Source organism: Carica papaya, chromosome 2 (genome assembly GCF_054855325.1).
Source record: "Carica papaya isolate Zhongbai chromosome 2, ASM5485532v1, whole genome shotgun sequence".
Lineage (NCBI taxonomy): Eukaryota > Viridiplantae > Streptophyta > Magnoliopsida > Brassicales > Caricaceae > Carica > Carica papaya.
This window is the reverse complement of record NC_142310.1, coordinates 33,439,418-33,460,089: the sequence shown is the minus strand read 5'-3', so window position 1 is coordinate 33,460,089 and position 20,672 is coordinate 33,439,418. Positions and strand designations below refer to the sequence as shown.

Below are 20,672 nucleotides of genomic sequence, written 5' to 3'. Positions count from 1 at the left end.
TTCTTCAAAAAAATCTTGAAAGAAACCAAAAAATACCTGTCTCCGGGATCCAATCTCGTTGTCTAATGAGAAAGCTCATGAAATTTTTCTTGAGAGAAAAATAAAAACAGAGAGTAGGTCAGAGCAAAAACAGGGCAGAACAAAATATAGATGTACATGTTATGTTTGTTAGCTTTCTTGATACTGTAATGGCCAAGCATGCCTGGCTATATGCAGGACAGAATCAAAACTTGACAATTCTGCTTGTCAGAATTCAGGTTAACCTCACTCGCCGCCCATCTTCGACAACCATCAGGTCCGCACGTGAGTAACCAATTTGCATCCATGATCGAGGGGATTTGTCGTCAAAAATTTGAATCTGTTTCGATTCGCTAGGATTCTCGTCTGCAGTATAATCAAAAAGCAAGAGGCCAGCTAATTTGCTGTCAATTCATATCGAAGTTGACATGAATAATTTGGTTTCAAATTGGCTGCAAAAAAATTGGAAGAATGTCGTTGTTAGGACGCGAACGAAGGAAACAAACAACGAAGTACAAGACATAAATTTTACGTAGTTTGATTGCGTCGATTTATGTTCACATAAAAAATAATGTACAAAAAACACTCGAAAAAACTAGAAATCGAATACGAAATTAGAAGCAAAACATAAATTTATTAAAAAAAAAAGTTAGTACAATATTATATGTAGTATAATTATGATATGAATCTTAGCAGTTAGCAGTCATAATTATCTTCATCGTGTGACTTACCACTTACATACTTTAGGCCATGGCAGCCCATAAAAACAGGGGTGGGTTCTTTCTATTTATATTCTCAAATGATTCCCATTACCTCTTTCTTTCACTACTTAAATTACTTTTCTTAATTGGAAAACAAAAGGCTCTCCTACAATATATACATATATGTCTGTATACATGTAATTGGGGTACTAAGCTAAACAATAAACAAAGCCATAGATTCTTCTGGCTAAGCTCCTTTATTTGCTGCTACCCCAAGTTAAGTGATGCTATGAATTATGAAAAGAATGGGTGCTATCTGGCTTCTTTACACACACACACATATATATATATATACACAGTCTATGGTTAAACAAAATGCAAATACAAGTGTTAAACATTAGAAATTTCATTTATAATTGGAAAAGTTATTTGGGTGGAGAACAAGCTCCACAGATGAACCAAGAGACACTAACTATTTTATGTGTTACTGAATATAGAAAATATATTTTGTGTACATTCGTTAGTAGATTTTATTATAATTAGTGTATATCGGTAATTTTATTAACAAAATAAAATATTCTCTCGCATCGAGCATGACACATTTTACTGTAATTCAATAATTACCTACTATAATTTCTTAATAATCAAATGATTGTAATAACAAAGTTAGCTCATATGACGGGTTTAACCGAGTTTATTAAATTATGTATCTTATTGAAGATGCAAAATTCGTTATTTTATAAGTGTATTATGAATTGGTGATACCCGACTTATGATATTTAATTCAATAGGATCGAGAACTTAGTTCAGTAGTACATTAATAAGACTGCAGTGATCAATTTAAAGTTAAATTTCAATTAACTTATTGCGTTTATCGATAAAAAATATTTAATAGCGGCTATATTTTTTTAATTAGATAATCACAACTTATTAAAACCCTTGTCTAATCTTTTTTCGATTAAAAAATAATAATTGTATAACAAAGTTATTGAATTACTACTATACACTATCTTTTCCCCTCCATGAAATATAGAAATCCATAGGTATTACTCTCTGTTGATTCCAGTTAGATTCAAAGCTCATAGCCACTAAATCGAATGTCTGAACAGACAAAACCATCACTAGCATACAGCCATATAAACTCTAATCTTAAATATACTCAGATTTTCAAGGACTAATTAGGTGGAATTCAAATGTATGCAAAACACAGTAAGGCTGCGTTTGGTTAAATTCTCATTCAATTTATAATCAGAATCTTAGTTCTGTTTAAACATTAACTTAACCAAACACAAGCCTAATAATTGGATTCAATTCATATTCCAACAAAATAAAATAGATATGTATATATATATATATTGAAGTGAAATTGCAGTGTAATATCATATGGAGAGACAAGGGGAAATCAGAGCTCAATAAAAAAGCTTCAAGAATGAAGAAAAATCAACCCACCAAATTTCAATTTTTTTTTTTTTTCTTTAGAAAAAGAAAGTTCAAGATTTCATTTCTTGGCAAACAGACCACCAAATCCACCCTTCTTCTTCTGGGGAACAGACACAGAGTTCTTGCGGCCATTGTTGGAGGATCCCTCATTCTTTTCCTCCACCTTCTTCAGAATGGGATCAGTTTCATAGAACTGATCTTCCTTCTGCAAGTTCCCCAGAACCCAATCCAGAAAACCCTTTTCTTCTTTCGACCCACCTACGCCTTTCGCTGCTGTGGCCGCATAAACTCTTGTAGTTGCAGGAGTGAAGGAAATCAGCATGGACGCCATTGTTATCTTCTTATCTTCTTCTCTCTTTACTTTATCAAAGAAGGATGGAGTTTTTTCGGGGAATATTGGTGAATATATTTCGTTTTGGGTATGTTTTTCAGATCAATTTTGAGCCGTTGGATGATATCAGGGAGTGTTTCTGGCACAAGTTCTCCACAAGTGGCTTATCTTTATCTTCATGGTTTGCCATTCTTTTTCTTTCTTTTTTTTTTTTTTTTTTTGAGAGAATGAAAATGGAAGGAGGGGATGATTATTTTTGGTTTGTAGTGGATGTGGGATTGACACGTGGCAAAATGATAGCCCATAGCAATTTCCCTGGTGAGCTTACCCTTTATATACATACACTATATGAATACCACATACTATATGAATACTTATATATATCTTTCTCTCTATAGTCATATCTAAGGTTACTATTTGACCCAGAAATTACTTAAACTTATAAAACGACCCACTTAAAAGTAATTTAGAAATAGTGGAAAAAAATGAATAGGGTTGGTGGGATTAAAATTAAAAGTAGGTTTTCCTTAAGAAATGGCAAGAGAAAACGTAGCCATCTTTATTTTCTTCTCCTCAAAGTTTCTTCTTCAGTATAACTACTTGTACAAAGAGTGTCAAAGTCAATTTCTCTAAATATTGGTTTTATATATTTCATTCATTCAAAATTCACTATATGTGTATATATATATATATATATGTATACTATAATCATTTATTGATTTATGTTTTTCCCAGATTAACCCATTTTCTCTGTATGGATCAACTGTCTTTAACCACTCTCTGTTTGAGTGAATTTAGGAGACCAGAAATATATATATATATATACATATACATATATATAACAATTTACAGTGATTTGTATATCATAGTTAGTTTCTAGTTTAGGACCATTACGATAATATTATCCTACATATAACAAACATAATATAAAATTGACATTGATTATATGTGTGAATGTTTTATGTGCACACGCAATGCTAATGATCATGTTATATAATGGTAATTTAAATAGTGTTGATAATGGTGTTCGATATATACTTTAGCATACAGTATATATAGATATATTCCAATGTAGAAGACTTATATGACATTATATAATACATTATTTTATATTTGGTGCACACAATATGATAGAACATTAAATAGTTTTATAACAATAAATATAAATTTTTTGTTCTTATCTTAAGTCCAATTCCGACTAAATTTGAGTCCAAACTAAAATTAAGTTTTTTTTTTATTTTAAAATAAATCATATCAAAATTGAAGTTAGTGACAAAAATAAAATTATATTTACATTAAATTTAGAATTATTTCTTAAATTAAATTTAAATTATATCTCGTACTTAGTGAGTTCAAAATTATATTATTTCTAAGTCATGTTCAAGATAATCTTGATTAACGACGTACTTCAAAACCAATTAGATTAGGGATCTTATTAAATTATATCATATTATAAATTTGGGTTTATACTTGTTTTTAAAATTGTCTAAATTATATATATTATATATGAATGTTAAGTATGATTAAGAGTCCTGACTCATTTTGAATTATATCAAAAAAAAAAAAATTTATCTTCTCTAAAACAATATTTACTATTGACAAAAAATATTATTATTTAATAAATAACTACTCACATTATGCTTACAAAATATTATTTGTATGTATTGAACTATGATGTGATAATATAATTAGGCAAATAGTATATATTAATTATAACTATATACTTTTTTTTTTTGAAAAGTACATACTTATTTTTTTTTAATTTTTTAATCCTTAACCACTTAAAATCACATTGGTTTGTATAAAAACTTTTTAATTTAATAAGAGATTATTTTTATTATAGAAATAATTTTTTAATAAAAATTTACATATCCATTAATTATAAGATACATGAACTTAATTATAGTATAACAAAATATAACCTTTAAATAAATACATAAAGAAGTATTATACCCAAATTCATAAAAAAAAATTTTATAGAGAAATAGATATGTATCAACATATTAAATAATTTAATGATAATAAGATTTCTTAATATATATATATATGACACTACTTTTTATATTGAATTAAAATTTTCATTTTTTAAAACTTGTTAAATTAAAAGTTTAGAATAATTATTTTATTTTTAATGTTAACTATCAATTACAAGTATTTTGTTACTAAAAAAAATATATGTAAAATCCAATTGCTCTTATTTGTAATGAACCAGAAGCAACCTTAAGGACTTAATTAACAAATGGTGATTATTTCTTGAATGATTTTCTGCATGGTTAACTTTCGTGTTCATATTTCCTATCAACCCAAGAGCGAACCCCTACATGCATGCACAAAAACTTCTCAACCACTCCTCCTAAACCTTTCTCATTATATCACTACTATATATACCAACCCTCCCTCGTCGTCTCAATCAGAATTTCCCTGCTGCAAAACCTTCAAAACTGATCACCAACTCTGAGCTCATTCCATCAATGGAGACCACCCTTTTCCTTCTCTGTCTATTGGCTGCAATATCGGCTTATGCTTTCTGGTTCTATCTCCTAACTCAGAAGTTAACTGGTCCCAAAGTATGGCCGCTTGTCGGCAGCCTCCCGGCTCTCTTCAAGAACCGGACGAGAATGCATGACTGGATTGCCAGCAATCTCAATGGAGCTGGTGGATCAGCCACTTACCAAACCTGCACCATTGCGCTGCCTTTCTTTGCCCACAAACAAGGGTTTTACACAGTCACTTGCCACCCGAAAAACATGGAGCATATTCTTCGAACCCGGTTTGATAATTACCCGAAAGGACCCACATGGCAAAAGGCGTTTCATGATCTTTTAGGGCAAGGGATCTTCAACAGTGATGGAGAGACGTGGCTGATACAGAGAAAAACTGCTGCTCTTGAGTTTACAACTCGGACACTGAGACAAGCAATGGCTCGGTGGGTGAACCGGACGATCAGGAACCGGTTGTGGGTCATTCTGGACAAAGCGGCCAAGGAGAAGCAATCGGTCGATTTGCAGGACTTGTTGCTTCGTTTGACGTTCGATAATATTTGTGGACTCACTTTTGGAAAAGACCCAGAAACTCTCTCGCCTGAGTTCCCGGAAAATCCGTTTGCCGTCGCGTTTGACACCGCCACGGAAGCTACTCTGCAGAGACTCCTCTACCCTGGTTTTTTATGGAGATTAAAGAAGCTTTTTGATTTTGGAGGTGAGAAGAGGTTGAGAGAGAGTCTCCTCGTTGTTGAAGATTATATGAACCAAGCAATCTCAGCACGTAAAAACTCCCCATCAGATGATTTACTCTCACGTTTTATGAAAAAAAGGGACATTGACGGCAACGCTTTCCCCACTCCGGTCCTCCAACGCATCGCTCTGAATTTCGTTCTCGCGGGCCGGGACACATCGTCGGTGGCCCTGAGCTGGTTCTTGTGGTTACTCATGAACCACCCAGAAATCGAGAAGAAAGTCGTTCACGAAATTTCAACGGTTCTCAGAGAGACACGTGGAGAGAATCCCGGGAAATGGGTGGAGGAGCCACTAACGTTCGACGAAGCCGATAAGTTGGTGTACCTCAAGGCGGCACTGGCGGAGTCTCTGCGGCTGTACCCGTCGGTACCGCAAGACTTCAAGTACGTCGTGAATGACGACGTTTTGCCTGACGGCACTCCCGTCCCGGCAGGTTCGACGGTGACGTATTCGATTTACTCGGTGGGGAGGATGAAGGCGATATGGGGCGAGGACTGCGCGGAGTTCAGACCGAACCGGTGGTTATCGACGGAGGGAGACCGGTTCGAACCTCCGAAAGATGGATACAAGTTCGTGGCGTTTAATGCCGGACCGAGAACCTGCTTAGGCAAGGATCTGGCTTACCTGCAAATGAAGTCTGTGGCCTCTGCGATCCTGCTGCGTTACCGGCTATCTCTGGTACCCGGTCACCGAGTGGAACAGAAGATGTCTCTGACTTTGTTTATGAAGAACGGGCTCCGTGTGTACTTGCAGCCTCGCATTCTTGCATGAAGAAGAAAATTGAGCAGTGAAAGCGAGAAGGGTAAAAAGATAAATTCGGTGAGTCTAGAGGGTATTATTGTCATTTCAACAGTTTAAGAAGGTTATGCAAAAGACAAATTTTAATTGGTTTCAATGTTATTGATATACTTGGGTTGGAGGGCATTGTTGTCATTTTGGTTATTTGCTTGTTTGGGTTGGTTTAATTTTCTTTAGTGTAGTTTCGAAAAAGTGTTTGTTAATTGTCATATATTATTCCACGTCAGTTGATGTGGGCTTTCTTTTATGTTTTGTCAATAAAACTACAGTTAATTATAAAATAAACCATATTACATGTGTGTGTGTGTGTGTGTGTATGTATATATATATATATAAACCCTTTTGTTATTGTATGTGAGAATCGTCTGAGGTTATGTCTGAAAATACACTTGAGATCAGTTTTTGTAATTTTCAAATTTAGTCCAAATGTTACCACACAGAAACCACGGGATGTAGTAATCGTCCAAGCATTTCAACTAGTTCGACTCCAAATATAAATAAACTGTTGCATACAAAAATTAAAGACTACCTTTGTATAAATATATATTTTATAGGAAATTAATTTACCATTTCTTAATTTAATAGATATATCTAATCTAAGTTTAAGACTCAAGAAACATTGAATTTGCAGGTAGGCACAACAAAAGAAGAAAAATTCTGGTGTGTATAGTTTTGGCTTTGGATTACAACATTTACAGGCTATAGTTTTGGATTTCTTTATAAATCATCTACTTTTTGCCACTGAATGCCTCGTAACTATTTCAACCAAAAACCCAGAAGCAGTGCTATTAAACCCTAAGCTTTACTTGTTTGCTATCCAGAATTGCAATGAATCAAAATCTTGGCCAGTGCTCCAAAGCAAAGAATCTTGAATGAAGAATCCTTCGATTCTTCCCCTGTTGACTCTCTCAATTGATAACATCTTCTTTCAACACAATCAATTCTTGGTCTCTTATATTAACTTAAATTATTGCGAGGGGCCTCAGAGCTGCTGGATGCTATACATATCAAACCATCCAAGAACTAATCGATTATTTTCTCACCGGTCGAGAAGAGATTCCAGACAACAGTTCCAACCAAGTAAAGCCCCACAGAAACCTTGAAAACATCATCCCAGGAGCCTGAAAAATTTTTATTTGAAGAGGATATACATAAAGATCAGTTAGAAGATATAACTTTAGACTATGTTGAAATAAACTCAGGAATTTTATAGAACTTTTTGTAAATCCATGCTTAATTTATTAACTTCATAACAAAATTTCATGTGCAATTAGATAAGTACCAAATTGATGCAATTTGCAGTACAATATCTCAATTCCTTATGAGATTATCTTTGATCATTTAAAAAACTATGCATATATGACAAAATTTCTGAATTTTACAAATGGATTTTACAAACCATTCTAAGAATGATGGCCATCGTTCTGTATTTGAACTATATGCAAATTTATAAATAAATTTTATAAAGTTTCTGAATTTATTTCAAATATCGTTCTAAAAGAAGAGTGAAAAATCAAAGAAACTGAGAAAATCGATAAAGCATAAGGAGAGTCCAGTTGCTAGCGACTAGAAGATGAAAAAGCCACTAACCATGTTGCAAAATGTAACCGGTTGCTGCTGTACCGAAGACACCTGCCAGAACCCCAGCAGTGTTTGATAGACCAAGTAATACGCCCTGAACAAAGAAGTGGAAATGAAAGATAGTACTTGGCTTCTAAAATGCTTGGAGGACTAATCATATTGGCTTGGAACAAATACAAAATTTTTGTAGAATTAATTTGCAAATATATATTTACTTCATTTAGAACAATACTGATGACCTTTTCTCAAATGATAAAAATTAATCCTATATAGTGTTTCAAGCATTCCAAATTCCATCACAAATAATTCCATACTTATCATATTCTAATATAATTTATATCCCTGTCCACTTAAACTACATGTGAATTATACAAGTGAAAATCTCCAAATTTACGAGTTTGTTCCAAACATAGCCAATATTTTAAATTCAGACTCCATTAGATGATAACTAATGTAGGTATAGCATAGGTTAGCAAATGAAGACTTAATTAAGATTTTCTTGAATATACTCATGCATATCCTAATCTGAGACATCAATATTCAGATCATCTGTAGACATACTTACAGAGTATCGGGGGGCAATATCTTGATGGTTGGAATATAGACCAGATTGTGAAAATGCATCAGTTCCCTATTTAAGGAAATGAGAGCAAAGACAACCATCAACTTAGGTAGTAAATCAGAATAAACTGTCACTTTCTGTGTCAAAAAGGAGAGAGCAATAAATGTATAAAAAACAGCCAAGTAAGTCTTCTACGTTTGGTTGCATATAAGCTTTTGAATTTTGAGAACAACCATAAGCATGTAGGGCTAGCTATTTGGCTTCTAGATTACCAAACCATAGAATTCAGAAAGATAGGAAAATAGAAATTTAATAATGACAGAATCTGTAATCCATTTTCTAACTCTTCTATGAATGGGAAATTATATAGATTACAGACTAATGTACAAATTGGAATCCAAATTTCAGGGAAAGCAACTTAAAGTATTCGTTTTTCATTTCAGCCTAGGGTAAGAAGTAAACCTGACTGCATGCCATGCATAAAACTGCCATAGCAGGAGAATTAACATGGCTCAACTGTGTTAGAAAGAAAGCAGGGCCAAGAAATCCAATTGATTGCATGATCTGCAATAGAGTATGGGGGTTTCAGTTAGCCATACAGATAGTCAAAATACCTAGCAAAACCAGAACGAGCAGGGGGATGGAGAGGTTAGACTCACCATCTTTACCCCAAGACACTATCTACCCTTCAAGAATCACCGATTAAAGCAAAATACATAACGGTAGAAAACCACAGTATATGTCAAATTCATCAACTTTTTTATTATAGACAAATTCGTATATCGTTCTCAGCAAAATTGTTGTGTGGAACTACAGTGGTAAAGCATCACTGAACTAAAGATGCAATGTGAAAATATTCAAATAAAAGGATGCACCATCAAATTGAAAAACATACCTTGCGGACTGTGGTTACAGGTAAACCTTTGCTCACAAGTGTATCAGCAATCCAGCCTCCAAGGTTAGCAGAAAATGCCATTGTAAGCCAGGGCAAGACACAGAAAAGCCCTGATTCTGTCAGATTGAACTTCAGAACCTATCCAGAAATGTGCAGCAATTAATAATTTTGGTTAGTTTTTGGCTTCATAAACTGCTCGCCGATAAGTATGATGGAATTTAAACCACTAGCTTTAGCAGCATATATATCGGGTAAAAAGTCACAGGATAAGCAGAACTTTGAAACTTCATGCGCAAAGAAGCATGTTTGTGGGAAATCACATGCTTCAGTAAATTGTAACTTGTGAAATAATCTTAACGTTGGCCATCAAATGTTAGAAAAACAGTTAGAAGTACAGATTGACATGATAAATTTGCTATTAAATTCAAGAGATGATGTTAGAAGTTATTATTTCACATTAGAAAGAGAAAAAAAGAAGTACTTGATTATAATACGTCGGCATCCATGTTAGAAGAATAAAAGTTCCCCAGTTATGACAGAAGTGACATCCTATCAGGGCCCATACAGGAGGTTTTGACAAGATTAATCTCCAAGGTATTATTTTAACAGGTTCTTTAGAAGCACAGTCTTTGGCAATTAGCGATCTTTCTTCAGGCCGCAGCTGAGGGTCTTCAACAGGTGAACTTTGTGCCTACAGAAACAAGTAACAGAGAGGATAGTATTTTGTAATATAATATTTGGATAATATCAAAAATTAACTTTAGAACTAGCTAGCATAGGCTGCCACGCAAACTATGATATGCTTAAAGTTGTTCGTGACATGTGTAATATTGCAGGCTAAGAACCTTAAGAATGTTGGTAAATGAAATATCTCAATTAAAGACCCAATGATAGTTATTGAAAGCTCTAACATGTACCTTATTTAACCACACGGAAAACCAAACTATCCCTAGAGAACCAAAAGAGTAAAAGACAGATGGCCATCCAAACTGATGTATTAGGAATGGTGAAAATGCCAGGCCGGTAACTGATCCAAGGTACATTCCACTGTACACAAGTGCTAACGATCTACTTCTTTCTGCCACAGGAACCCATTTGGACAATATATTATTCATGGCAGGCATAGCAACACCCTGCAAGAGAATCAAATTTTCTGAGTATCAACAAGAAAAACCATCAATTCATGTTTTTCCTCGTTAGAAAAATGATTTCCTCCGCTAGCATTACTGAAAGCAAATATCATCAACGGGCAAGAATGAACCAACCTCCCCTATCCCCATAAAAGCACGAGAAACAAGCAAGAATGGCAGCCCAAGTTTAGCAGCAACAGGAGTGAGAGACGTGGCAATTGACCACCAAACCACCCCAAATCCCAACACCAGCTTCCCGCCCACTGTATCTGCCCATATCCCACCGGCAATCTGTCACTAACAACAAGAAGTTAGGGTAAAATGCAGACTCAGTGTTAATGTTTTTTCCATACCATTGCACTATAATAGCGGAGAAACATGAAAATGCAAACCAATTCTGATTGAGAACGTGTTCTTTACCTGAGTGAGGAGATATCCCCAAAAGAAAGAAGACTGGATCAAACCCACAGTTGCTGGATTCCAGTTAAACTCTGCCGACATTGGAAGTATAGCAATGCTCATGTTAACCTGCAAAACAGACCCTACTCAAAGTTCATAACTAAAAATTACTAACAGAATCCTGACAATGGTAGTAAAGTAATAGAAACGAATATAACAGGAAATACTTTCTTATTCCACAATTTGTACTTCTTCTAATATATATTACTGCCATTTCCGGTTAGAACATTGATAATGAGCTCAATCACAGTACGTAGTCTGTCAATTTTCTAGCAATAGCGACATATATAGAGCAAAACCATATCAAGATTCCCATCAGTTCCAATGCTGCTTAAGTAGCTTTACTTCCAGCATTTAAAAGCAACAGATAATTAAATCTATAAAATTACTACTACAGGTTGCATGCGCAATTAAGAAGAAGCCTAGCTTACTCTGTCCATATTGCAGAGCAGAAAAGCGGAAAAACAAAGAAGCACGATAACCCAGCGTTTCGGTAACTCCTCCCACCACGGAACCGAGCTCTCTTGGTCATCACTCCGCAAAACGACGTCATCTAACGAATCTTCAGACTTCACCGATCTCGGTACCGACTTCGATTCCACATCCGCGTAAACTTTCACGTTCGTCCGGGCTGAAACCCGGAAAATACTGCACCGCTCTTGCGACCGAACGCGAGCCCGAAACAGAGCTCCCGAAAAGGAATCGGAGCGGAGAGACTTACTTCGGACCAAGATGTCAGGCGGGGCTACGAGAGAGAGGAACTTCGGAGAGTAGAGTAGAGCTCCCGCGTCCATGGCGCTAAAGGAGCCAGAACTGATCACCACTCCACGGTTACAGAGATTTTTTAAAATGTTTTTTTCGGAGGAGAGAGAACAGGAGCGATATTTAGTGGGATTGGTTAAGGCTTTGACACGTGGCGGTCGTTAGGACAGGATTGGGTTTGTATAGGGGTAAGATGTAAATACCCGAAAACGGGCTCCCGTACTTATTGGGCGGGCCCCACGTTCATTTTTGGGGCTAAACTTATTCTGGTTTCGGATGGGCTAATCCGTGGGCCCAATCATTAAGGAAAATATGTTGAGACTACTTTAGCTTTTTGGGCTCTCTAGAGTTTTGGGTCTAATACATTTTCTAATGCTTGACCAAAAAGTTGGAAAATCAAAATAATTATTAAATAATTTTTCTCTTCTTCTTCAAAAAAAAAAATCAATTATCTTCTTACTAAATCAATCAAAGAATATTATTTTATCCTTTCTTAATTCCAGAACAAGACGAGCAAAGACAAACAAGGTGGATTGGACCATTTCTGAAAATGAACTAAGAGTCATGAAAATTATGGGTCAACTAGAGCAGTAACTGCAGAGTCACTGTGGCTCAGTAGCCACGAGCCACTGGGTCCGTCGTGGGTCAGAGCCGAGTACCAACCAAGCTAATAATTGCTACAACCAGCCACGGGGGTTTGTGGGTCACCCACAAAACATGCTTAGAATCATAAAAACAAAAATTTCTCATCCCAATTTTAAGGGCCCAACTCCCTGTCATCTAATCATGTGCGGTATTATAATTCATTATTTTAATTTTCTAATTCAATTGGATTCAAAAGCAAATATTTTTTATTAACCTTTGAGAATTTTTAGTAATTTTTTTGTTGTTTTATTTTATTCATTAAATTTTGAATTTATTGACATTAGTGAAACACTAAAATTCGTAAATTATATTAATAACTTCTTGTAAATTTTAAAATATATATATATATATATAAAAAACATGTTAAAAAATTTTAAAGCAAAAAAGAAAAGCCAGGCCCACGCCCACCAACATGATCAGTATATTTGATGTACAATATTCGTATCATATATTATTTAGTGTGAATTTAATAAAGATAATATTAAATATTAATAAATAATAAAGTAAGGAATTAATCGAAAACTCCTCGCATTTTAATGTTTATTCTTCTTTTTTTTTTTAACCAAATTTTTATATATTTTAATAATTATGTGATATTTTTAGACTAATAATAATAATAGAATTAATACTATTATAATTTTCTGAAAAATATAAACAAAAATATCAGTCTATGATTTGAGGGAATAATTAATATCTCATGCGTGGTATTAATTACAAGTCTTATAAAATAAATATTATTTAACGCAAAAGTTAAAGAAGAGATGATGGTGAACATAACAGCACATAAAATTATAAATGGCCCCACTTTTTCTTTTTTTATTTTGTTAATTTATATTTATTATTAATTTATTTTTAATTAATTATTATTATTTTAACTTAAAAAATTTAACCACTACATAATATATGTTTCGCACCATCAATTTATATATTTTAAAAGTTACGCAAAATTTATATATTAATAATAATAATAATATATTAGTGAAATTTATATAATATATAAATTATTAATTTACAAATTAATTAAATTTATAAATTTTTTAATAATTAATAAACTTGATCATTACTTTGAAAAAAAAAAAAAAACTTCTTTAAACCCATATAGACCAAATGATCTCCTTTTGTTTCTAAGATCAAATCAGTCAATTTAGTGACCGTTTACTATCATTCAAGATTACCACATGTGGGGTTATAATATTTAATATTATATGTATTCCCACATAAAGCATATTAATTATATAATGTCACCATACATAGAAATGATTGCAATGTTGCTCAATATATATATATATATATATGTAAATGCATACGTGAGAATTTGATTACATTTTTTCTTTGTTTAGACATATATATATCTATTATTGTAATATTATTTAAATTTATTACTTGTTTATTTTGATTATTTCTGCCCATAAGTTTGCTTAGTTAATAATAATAAATTAGAAGATATTAGTGTGTTTAAAAATAATTTTAAAAAAACTATATTATATACACTTACATAGTGTATATTGTAAATTCAGTCGTTGTTTTAAGAGTAATAAGTAATAATAATGTCGGCAACCGTCTTTTGTGCAAAGGTAGACAATTAAAAGGCAAAAGATATCACATTGGCCAGCTTGAAAAGATAAAGGAGGAGGAAACTGCATCGCCCTTCTCTCACTTCTTCCACTTCGCATTTTGGTCAAAGTCAACGAATTGCTTCGTCTTTTTTGTTTCATAAATCAACATATTACTTCCATCCTGCTTTCACAAATTTATATTATATCTCTGTAATTAATTAGTGGGTGCACTTAGTATGGTAATATTCCACGGTAACTAATCTTAAAAGTAACAGTAAAAAAAAAAAAAAAGAAAGAAAGACTTAAAACGCAGAGTCCTAAAAATTCTTTTAAATAAAACGACAGCGGTGGGGTTTTTGATCAGGTGACACGGCTCAACGAACGGGGAACACGGATGCATCAGCAGAATTTTCATCGGGCTAAAAAAAAAGATCGTCTGGGCCCACCCAGAAAAAGGCATATTGTACTATATCAAGATCGTGTGGCCCACATTAAATCAAATTACCACGCCTTAAGTAATTAATTTACCGCTTTCTCCCCAATTTAGCGCGATATTTTGCGGATAAGTTAAAAAGACACCAAACCTTGAAAGTTAACGCCAATAATTACTTTAGTGCCAATTACAATCAGACGTCAGGGAATATTGCTCCGTGTTTTCTGCTAAATTACGAAAATGACATTCATCTAAGCTTATTTAACTATTGAATTTAAAATACACAAATAATAGAATATGTATTTAGATAAAAAAAAAATTAAATATTTTTTAAAAAAAATTTTATTTTTAAATGGGTTTCTATATTTTAGATCAATTATGAGTTTTTAAAATATTTTAATAAATTTAAAATATTTGTAGTGCATTTATAGTACATTTAAAGAGCTAATTACTCCATAATTAAATTGGAATTTGCACGTATTATTTTTATGGTTTAATCAGATTAATTAATATTAATTAATTTTTTTAATATAACATAATATATAATATGCTTATATTAAATAAGAATTAAGATAATTCTTTAATATAAAATAGAACAAAGATAACTATTAAAATTTATTGAGTAATGAATTTAGTTATTAGCAGAAACATGCAAGCCTATTTATTTAGTTTAATTAAAAAGAAACCAAATAAAATAAAATAAAAATGGAAGGGGCTATTATATATATATATATATATATCTTCACATGATAACTTGAGATGCAATTTACTTGATATACAAAACAACAACATTATTGATATATATATATACATATATATATATATATGTATGTATATGCAGTTCAGTTAACTCTCACTTTTTATGTCATTTCCCGAAAATTAGGCTTTACCAATTTTAATGTCAGGATCATGAGATAAACAAAAGTTCATGACATGCCTGGCGACAAGAAGAAAAAAAAAAAAAAACGGTTTATTGCTTGGTTAAAACGGTGTCGTTTTATTAATGCAAATTACTTTATTAAATGTTAATTATTAAAAATATAACAATATCATTTTTTAAAAAGATATAACTAAATTTAATATATTTTTATATAAATAAATAATATTATTCTGCTAACAATTTTTTTAAAAAAAAGAAAATATGACAGCATAAAATGCATTGAAGTAATTACCTGGAAGTGCCATCAAAAACGCCAAATTCTGCACTGAAAAAAATATAATTATTTTTCCCCCAAAAAATTCCAAAACTTTCCCCATTTTAGTGAATTATTAATTGGAAATCGGAATATTATTTTATCTTATTTTAAAAAATAATAATGGGTTATTAATAATAATTATTGAAATTTGATTATTTAAAATTATTATTGTGGCTCATTTTTTAATGCGGTATATTAAAAAATTATACTATGAAATTTATGTATAATTCACTGCTAAATATATATATATATATATGCTTATGTAGCTTTGGAGCTAAGTAACAGAATATATTATCAATTTAACTTATAATAAAATTTAATTACTTTCTTAACCGTAACATTTAGGCTTCTAATGACCATATGATTTACCTTTTAAATCAATTTCATTTTAACATAATTAGGTATTCAAATTAAATTAGGATAACTCTCAATCATTCCCCTAATGAAAGGGCCAACCATATAATATGGTATGTATATACATATAGTGAATGTTATGTGTATACACCTCAATTTTCATTCTTTTAACGATCGGACCCAATAAATTTAGGAGTATTTTTTTTATTAAAATAAAGTTTAAATTTAATTTATTTAATTTAAATTAAATAGATATATATATATAAACTCCTAATATGTACAATATTTAAATTGAATTTTGTAATGTAAAAATTAGCTTTGGATTCTTATTGAGATGGGGTATACGTATACGTATATTTGGAAGTACTCCCATGAGTGACCATGTTGGGTTTTTAATTTGTATAAATAAATTTAATTTAAATATGTAAAGTCAAAATTTTAATTATTATTTTTAATGAAGTGGCGAAATGGCCGGTTAGGAGGGAGGTCCGCACGTGCGAAGCCACGTTCATGTCACGACTGACAATGGTAATACGCATTTCTGATTTCACTGCATTGCATTATCAGTTTGTAGGTGTCCCACGTGCCCAATCTTACACTGTCCTGGTAAGTTTGTGAATTCTATATTTTAAATTATTTTATAGAGTATTATTATTTAATACAAGTAAATTTAATTTTTATATGAAATAACCAAGAAAATTAAATAAATATATGTCTTGTTCGGATTCAATACCCTTTTAAAAATAAAGATAAATATTTTAATATTACCTTAAATTTATAAATCACGTTTTGAAATAAAAATATAAAAATTACGTTGAGAATATTAAGAGTAATAAAACGATATATAAAGTATGATTAATCTGAATTTATTGGTCTATTCTTAACTAATAATATTACAAACGATATGAATAATATCTTGTTATAAATAAATGATAAAATAAGAGATTATAATCGTATTTAACAATCCAACAAAACTAAATTAACTCGGAAGTAGTATTAACAAGGGCACTAACCATATTGATGAGTATATAAATGATACGTAGGAATATTACAAAATAAAACTAATAAAAAATAATTTATTTTAACGTACCAAACAATTTAAAGAACTACAAAATATCGATAAGAGTTTGAAAGTATCTATAAATTAACCAGTTAAACGAACTGTAAAAGCATTATTAGATGTAGTGATTGTGAGGCAATCAATACATGTCCACACATAGTAGCTTGGAAGTATCTATAAATTGACTCGTTAATGAATTGTAAAAACATTGTTAGATGTAGTGATTGTGAGATAAGCAATACGTGTCAACACATAGTGGGACCAATAATAAAGATACAATTAATAGAGAGGAATTTTAGATTAGGTTCTAAATATGTACCAATAATTTTAAAGTTGAGAGATACGAGCACTGAGTAAGCAATTCAAAAATATAAATATATATTTAAATAAAAATATTTAATATCATAACTCAATAAAATATATAATAATTTTTTTTTTGAAATAGTTGAGTAAGAAAATAAACGACTTCTAAATAATGCGATAATTATTTAGATTTAACAAAGACTTTCAATTAAGAGCACTAACTACTTGATTGATATCCATCTCGATGAAAAGATATCTATCCGTTGTGCAAGTCAAAAACATATTTAGCCTGAAATAGAGAATTTAAAAATGTAAAATTACCATATCTGTTTCAAAATAACTGATTGTACATGCATGATTTAAGATAAGATTATTTAAGATAGGATAACGAAAATTAAACTACTTATCAGAAAATTTTGAATTAGAAAATTGAAATTGTAATGTACAAAAAAAAAGAAAGCAGGAAATAAATAAATATAGAAATTCAGTTACTTTCCGTTAAAGGTCGATACGCCTGGTTCTACAGCCTTCTTCTTCCGGATACTCTTTCGACGATACACGTAAAATATATAATCTACATACATGGACTGATTATACTTGCGCAAGTTATCGTAACCCGAAACGAGAAAATGAAGCTCATCAAGCTTATTACACAGAGAGATATCATGGAGATGCCATGAAGTTGCGTCACAACTACTCTTAACCCTTTATTCTTCTCCTTTCCTTTCTCATTATTCCCTCCATCTCTCCATCTTTCTCTCTCTCCACAGAAGCTATTGATGGGCTAAACTCCAGCTCCATGACTTGAAACTTGAAGCTGTAAACCAATGGCAGCGAACAATAAACATTTCGGGTCGGTCTTCAGCAAGTTCCTCTCTCTCTTTCTGCTGTTACTCCATCTTGGGTGCTTCATTTTCAGTGCTAAAAATCAGGATCCTCACCAGCCGTCCAAGAAACGCAAGGTCTCTCATCTATCTCCTTCTTCTTCTTCTTCTTCCTCTCGGCTTAAACCCCACAGGGCTCTCTCGTCTTCCTGGTCGTATCTCAAGCGCGTGTTCTCCTCCTCCAGATCCTGCAAAAACAGCAGCCAGTTGCACGCGATCGCCCCGGTGTTAACGTCCGCGAGATCTTCTCAGCAATCCCTGGTTTCCATGGTCGCACCCGAAAAAACTCACGTCTCGGACCTCAATACAGTTCCGACTCCTCCACTCAAAAAGCCAACCGGGTCTTGCCCGGAATCCGATATCTCGGCCGACACCCAGTTCTTACCCCTCCGCAACGATATCTTCCCCTGCACTGCCTGCGGCGAGGTTTTCCAGAAATCCCATCTCCTCGAGCAGCACCAAACGATCAAGCACGCGGTATCCGAGCTCATCGATGGCGATTCGGGTAAGAATATCGTTCAGATAATATTCAAAACGGGTTGGACCAACAAGACGAGGGACCCGGAAATCCATCGGATTTTGAAGATCCACAATAGCTCCAAGATACTCGCGAGGTTTGAGGAGTACAGAGAGTTCGTGAAGGCCAAAGCGGCTCGAAACGGCGCCGTTAAGAGACGAGACGAGAGGTGCATTGCCGACGGTAACGAGCTCCTGAGGTTCTACTGCTCCACGTTTATGTGCGATTTGGGACTCAACGGGAATTCCACCATCTGTAACCAGCAGTACTGCAGCATCTGCGGGATCATCAAGTCCGGATTCTCGCCTAAGTTGGACGGAATTTCCACGCTGTCGACCGGCTGGAGAGCTCACGTGGCAATCCCCGAGGACATCGAGGAGGAATTCGGTTTCATGAACGTGAAGCGAGCCATGCTGATCTGCCGGGTCATAGCGGGTCGGGTTGGATCCGAAATCGATGACGTGGATAAAGATGATGGCGGATATGATTCGGTGGTTGGTAGGGGTACTACTTGCGGTATGGGCCATATGAGAATGGACGAGGAAGAGCTCCTGGTGTTTAATCCAAGGGCTGTGCTTCCTTGCTTTGTGATTGTGTACACCGTGTAATGGTGTGAGTGTGATCACATATCATATTTGGCTATGATCATGTGTATGTAATCTTAATCTTCTTTTATACTTCTCTTTGGTTTTCTTTTTCTTTAATTTAACCCCAGCTGTTGATTTCGTGATGTGTGGTAGTGATGCCGTTTACAGTTTCCTCCCCACCCCCCCTCTCCCCCTTCTCTGCGATTGTTGATCTGGAGCCGGTCGTCGGTCACAGGAGAATTGGTCGGAGCCCGTCGGTCATTTTCCACCGTTGATCAGATTCTAATCCGATGGTGCCAGGTGTAGGTCCCACCTGTTAGAGCGCGGAGAGGGCTGTTTTTTGGTAGTTGGTGTCTAAAATCTAAATCAGAGTAATTAAAGTTTAGATCATGTCACGTACAAGTAAAATGAAAATGCTAAGTAAAGCGCAAGTCTTTTTTTAAGTTTGAGATATTAGTTTTCCAGAAATTATAATTTAAAATTTTATAATTTGTAAATCTTTTTTTTTTTGGGTATAAATTGTAATCTAATTTTCGTTCTTAAACATCTTCTGTGTATACAAATACATATGTATGTATGTATTATTGAAAATTTCTGGCAAATGACTTGTAAAATGTTCCCATTTGCATTTCATTTTAATTTTATAATTTATCCAAGATAAATTTTGTAAGAATGTCCCAACTTATAATCTAGTCACAAGTTTTTTAAAAAATCACGAGAATGAAATAAAATATACTTAATATATTATATTAATGTAAAAATTATTAAAAAATAATAATATTTTAACTATTAAGGTTAATGGTATATTTATTAAAACATTATTAAAAAAAATTATTACGTACGTCAATAAATAAAAATATCTTATAATATGATTGATACAATTTTAGATTTTAATTTTATAGTTTTATTATTGAATTAAATTGAACTAATTTAATTTTTTTTTACATATATATATATATATATCTGAACTCTCTAATAAATTATTGTTACAAAAGCACATAAATTTTACTGTGTAAAACTCTTGGACTAGATTGCTAATATTAAACTATGCTTTTCAATATTTTATTAATAATTATATTAAATAAAAAATATGAATTATATTCTAAAAATAGTACAAATTAAATCCACATAAACTTTCATGTAAAAATATATTTTTTATTGATATATATATATATATATATGCATAGATAAATTAGTGTCTTATTTTCTTCGATGAATGATTTG

At 32.7% G+C, this 20,672-nt stretch overlaps 4 protein-coding genes across 7 annotated transcripts; 2 read left to right on the top strand and 2 right to left on the bottom strand.

Moving 5' to 3' along the window:
- Nucleotides 1-2,036: 2,036 nt before the first annotated feature.
- LOC110810037 (thylakoid soluble phosphoprotein) lies at nt 2,037-2,661 on the bottom strand. Its single transcript, XM_022036073.2, has one exon. It carries the CDS (start codon nt 2,488-2,490, stop codon nt 2,218-2,220), a length of 273 nt encoding a protein of 90 aa, XP_021891765.1. The 5' UTR covers nt 2,491-2,661; the 3' UTR covers nt 2,037-2,217.
- A 2,231-nt stretch (nt 2,662-4,892) lies between these two features.
- On the top strand, nt 4,893-6,727 carry CYP86A1 (cytochrome P450, family 86, subfamily A, polypeptide 1). Its single transcript, XM_022036074.2, has one exon. The coding sequence runs from the start codon at nt 4,962-4,964 to the stop codon at nt 6,495-6,497; it is 1,536 nt and encodes a 511-aa protein (XP_021891766.1). The 5' UTR covers nt 4,893-4,961; the 3' UTR covers nt 6,498-6,727.
- A 443-nt stretch (nt 6,728-7,170) lies between these two features.
- Nucleotides 7,171-12,012, bottom strand: PHT4;1 (phosphate transporter 4;1). 4 transcript variants are annotated; one of them, XM_022036081.2, is made up of 10 exons: nt 11,583-12,010; nt 11,113-11,220; nt 10,828-10,983; nt 10,480-10,695; nt 10,044-10,253; nt 9,563-9,700; nt 9,130-9,231; nt 8,667-8,736; nt 8,115-8,199; nt 7,171-7,645 (listed from the first exon to the last, which is right to left on the bottom strand). In XM_022036081.2, the coding sequence occupies exons 1-10, from the start codon at nt 11,943-11,945 to the stop codon at nt 7,633-7,635; spliced, it is 1,461 nt and encodes a 486-aa protein (XP_021891773.1). In that variant the 5' UTR covers nt 11,946-12,010; the 3' UTR covers nt 7,171-7,632. The 4 variants fall into 4 exon arrangements, with proteins under 4 accessions (XP_021891773.1, XP_021891772.1, XP_021891775.1 ...); XM_022036080.2 differs by having other exon boundaries at nt 8,671-8,736; nt 11,583-12,008; XM_022036083.2 differs by lacking the exon at nt 9,130-9,231 and having other exon boundaries at nt 11,583-12,012.
- Nucleotides 12,013-18,058: 6,046 nt separating this feature from the next.
- LOC110810008 (zinc finger (C2H2 type) family protein) lies at nt 18,059-20,050 on the top strand. The gene is made up of 2 exons (XM_088214207.1): nt 18,059-19,512; nt 19,602-20,050. Exon 1 carries the CDS (start codon nt 18,288-18,290, stop codon nt 19,467-19,469), a length of 1,182 nt encoding a protein of 393 aa, XP_088070333.1. The 5' UTR covers nt 18,059-18,287; the 3' UTR covers nt 19,470-19,512; nt 19,602-20,050.
- Nucleotides 20,051-20,672: the final 622 nt, after the last annotated feature.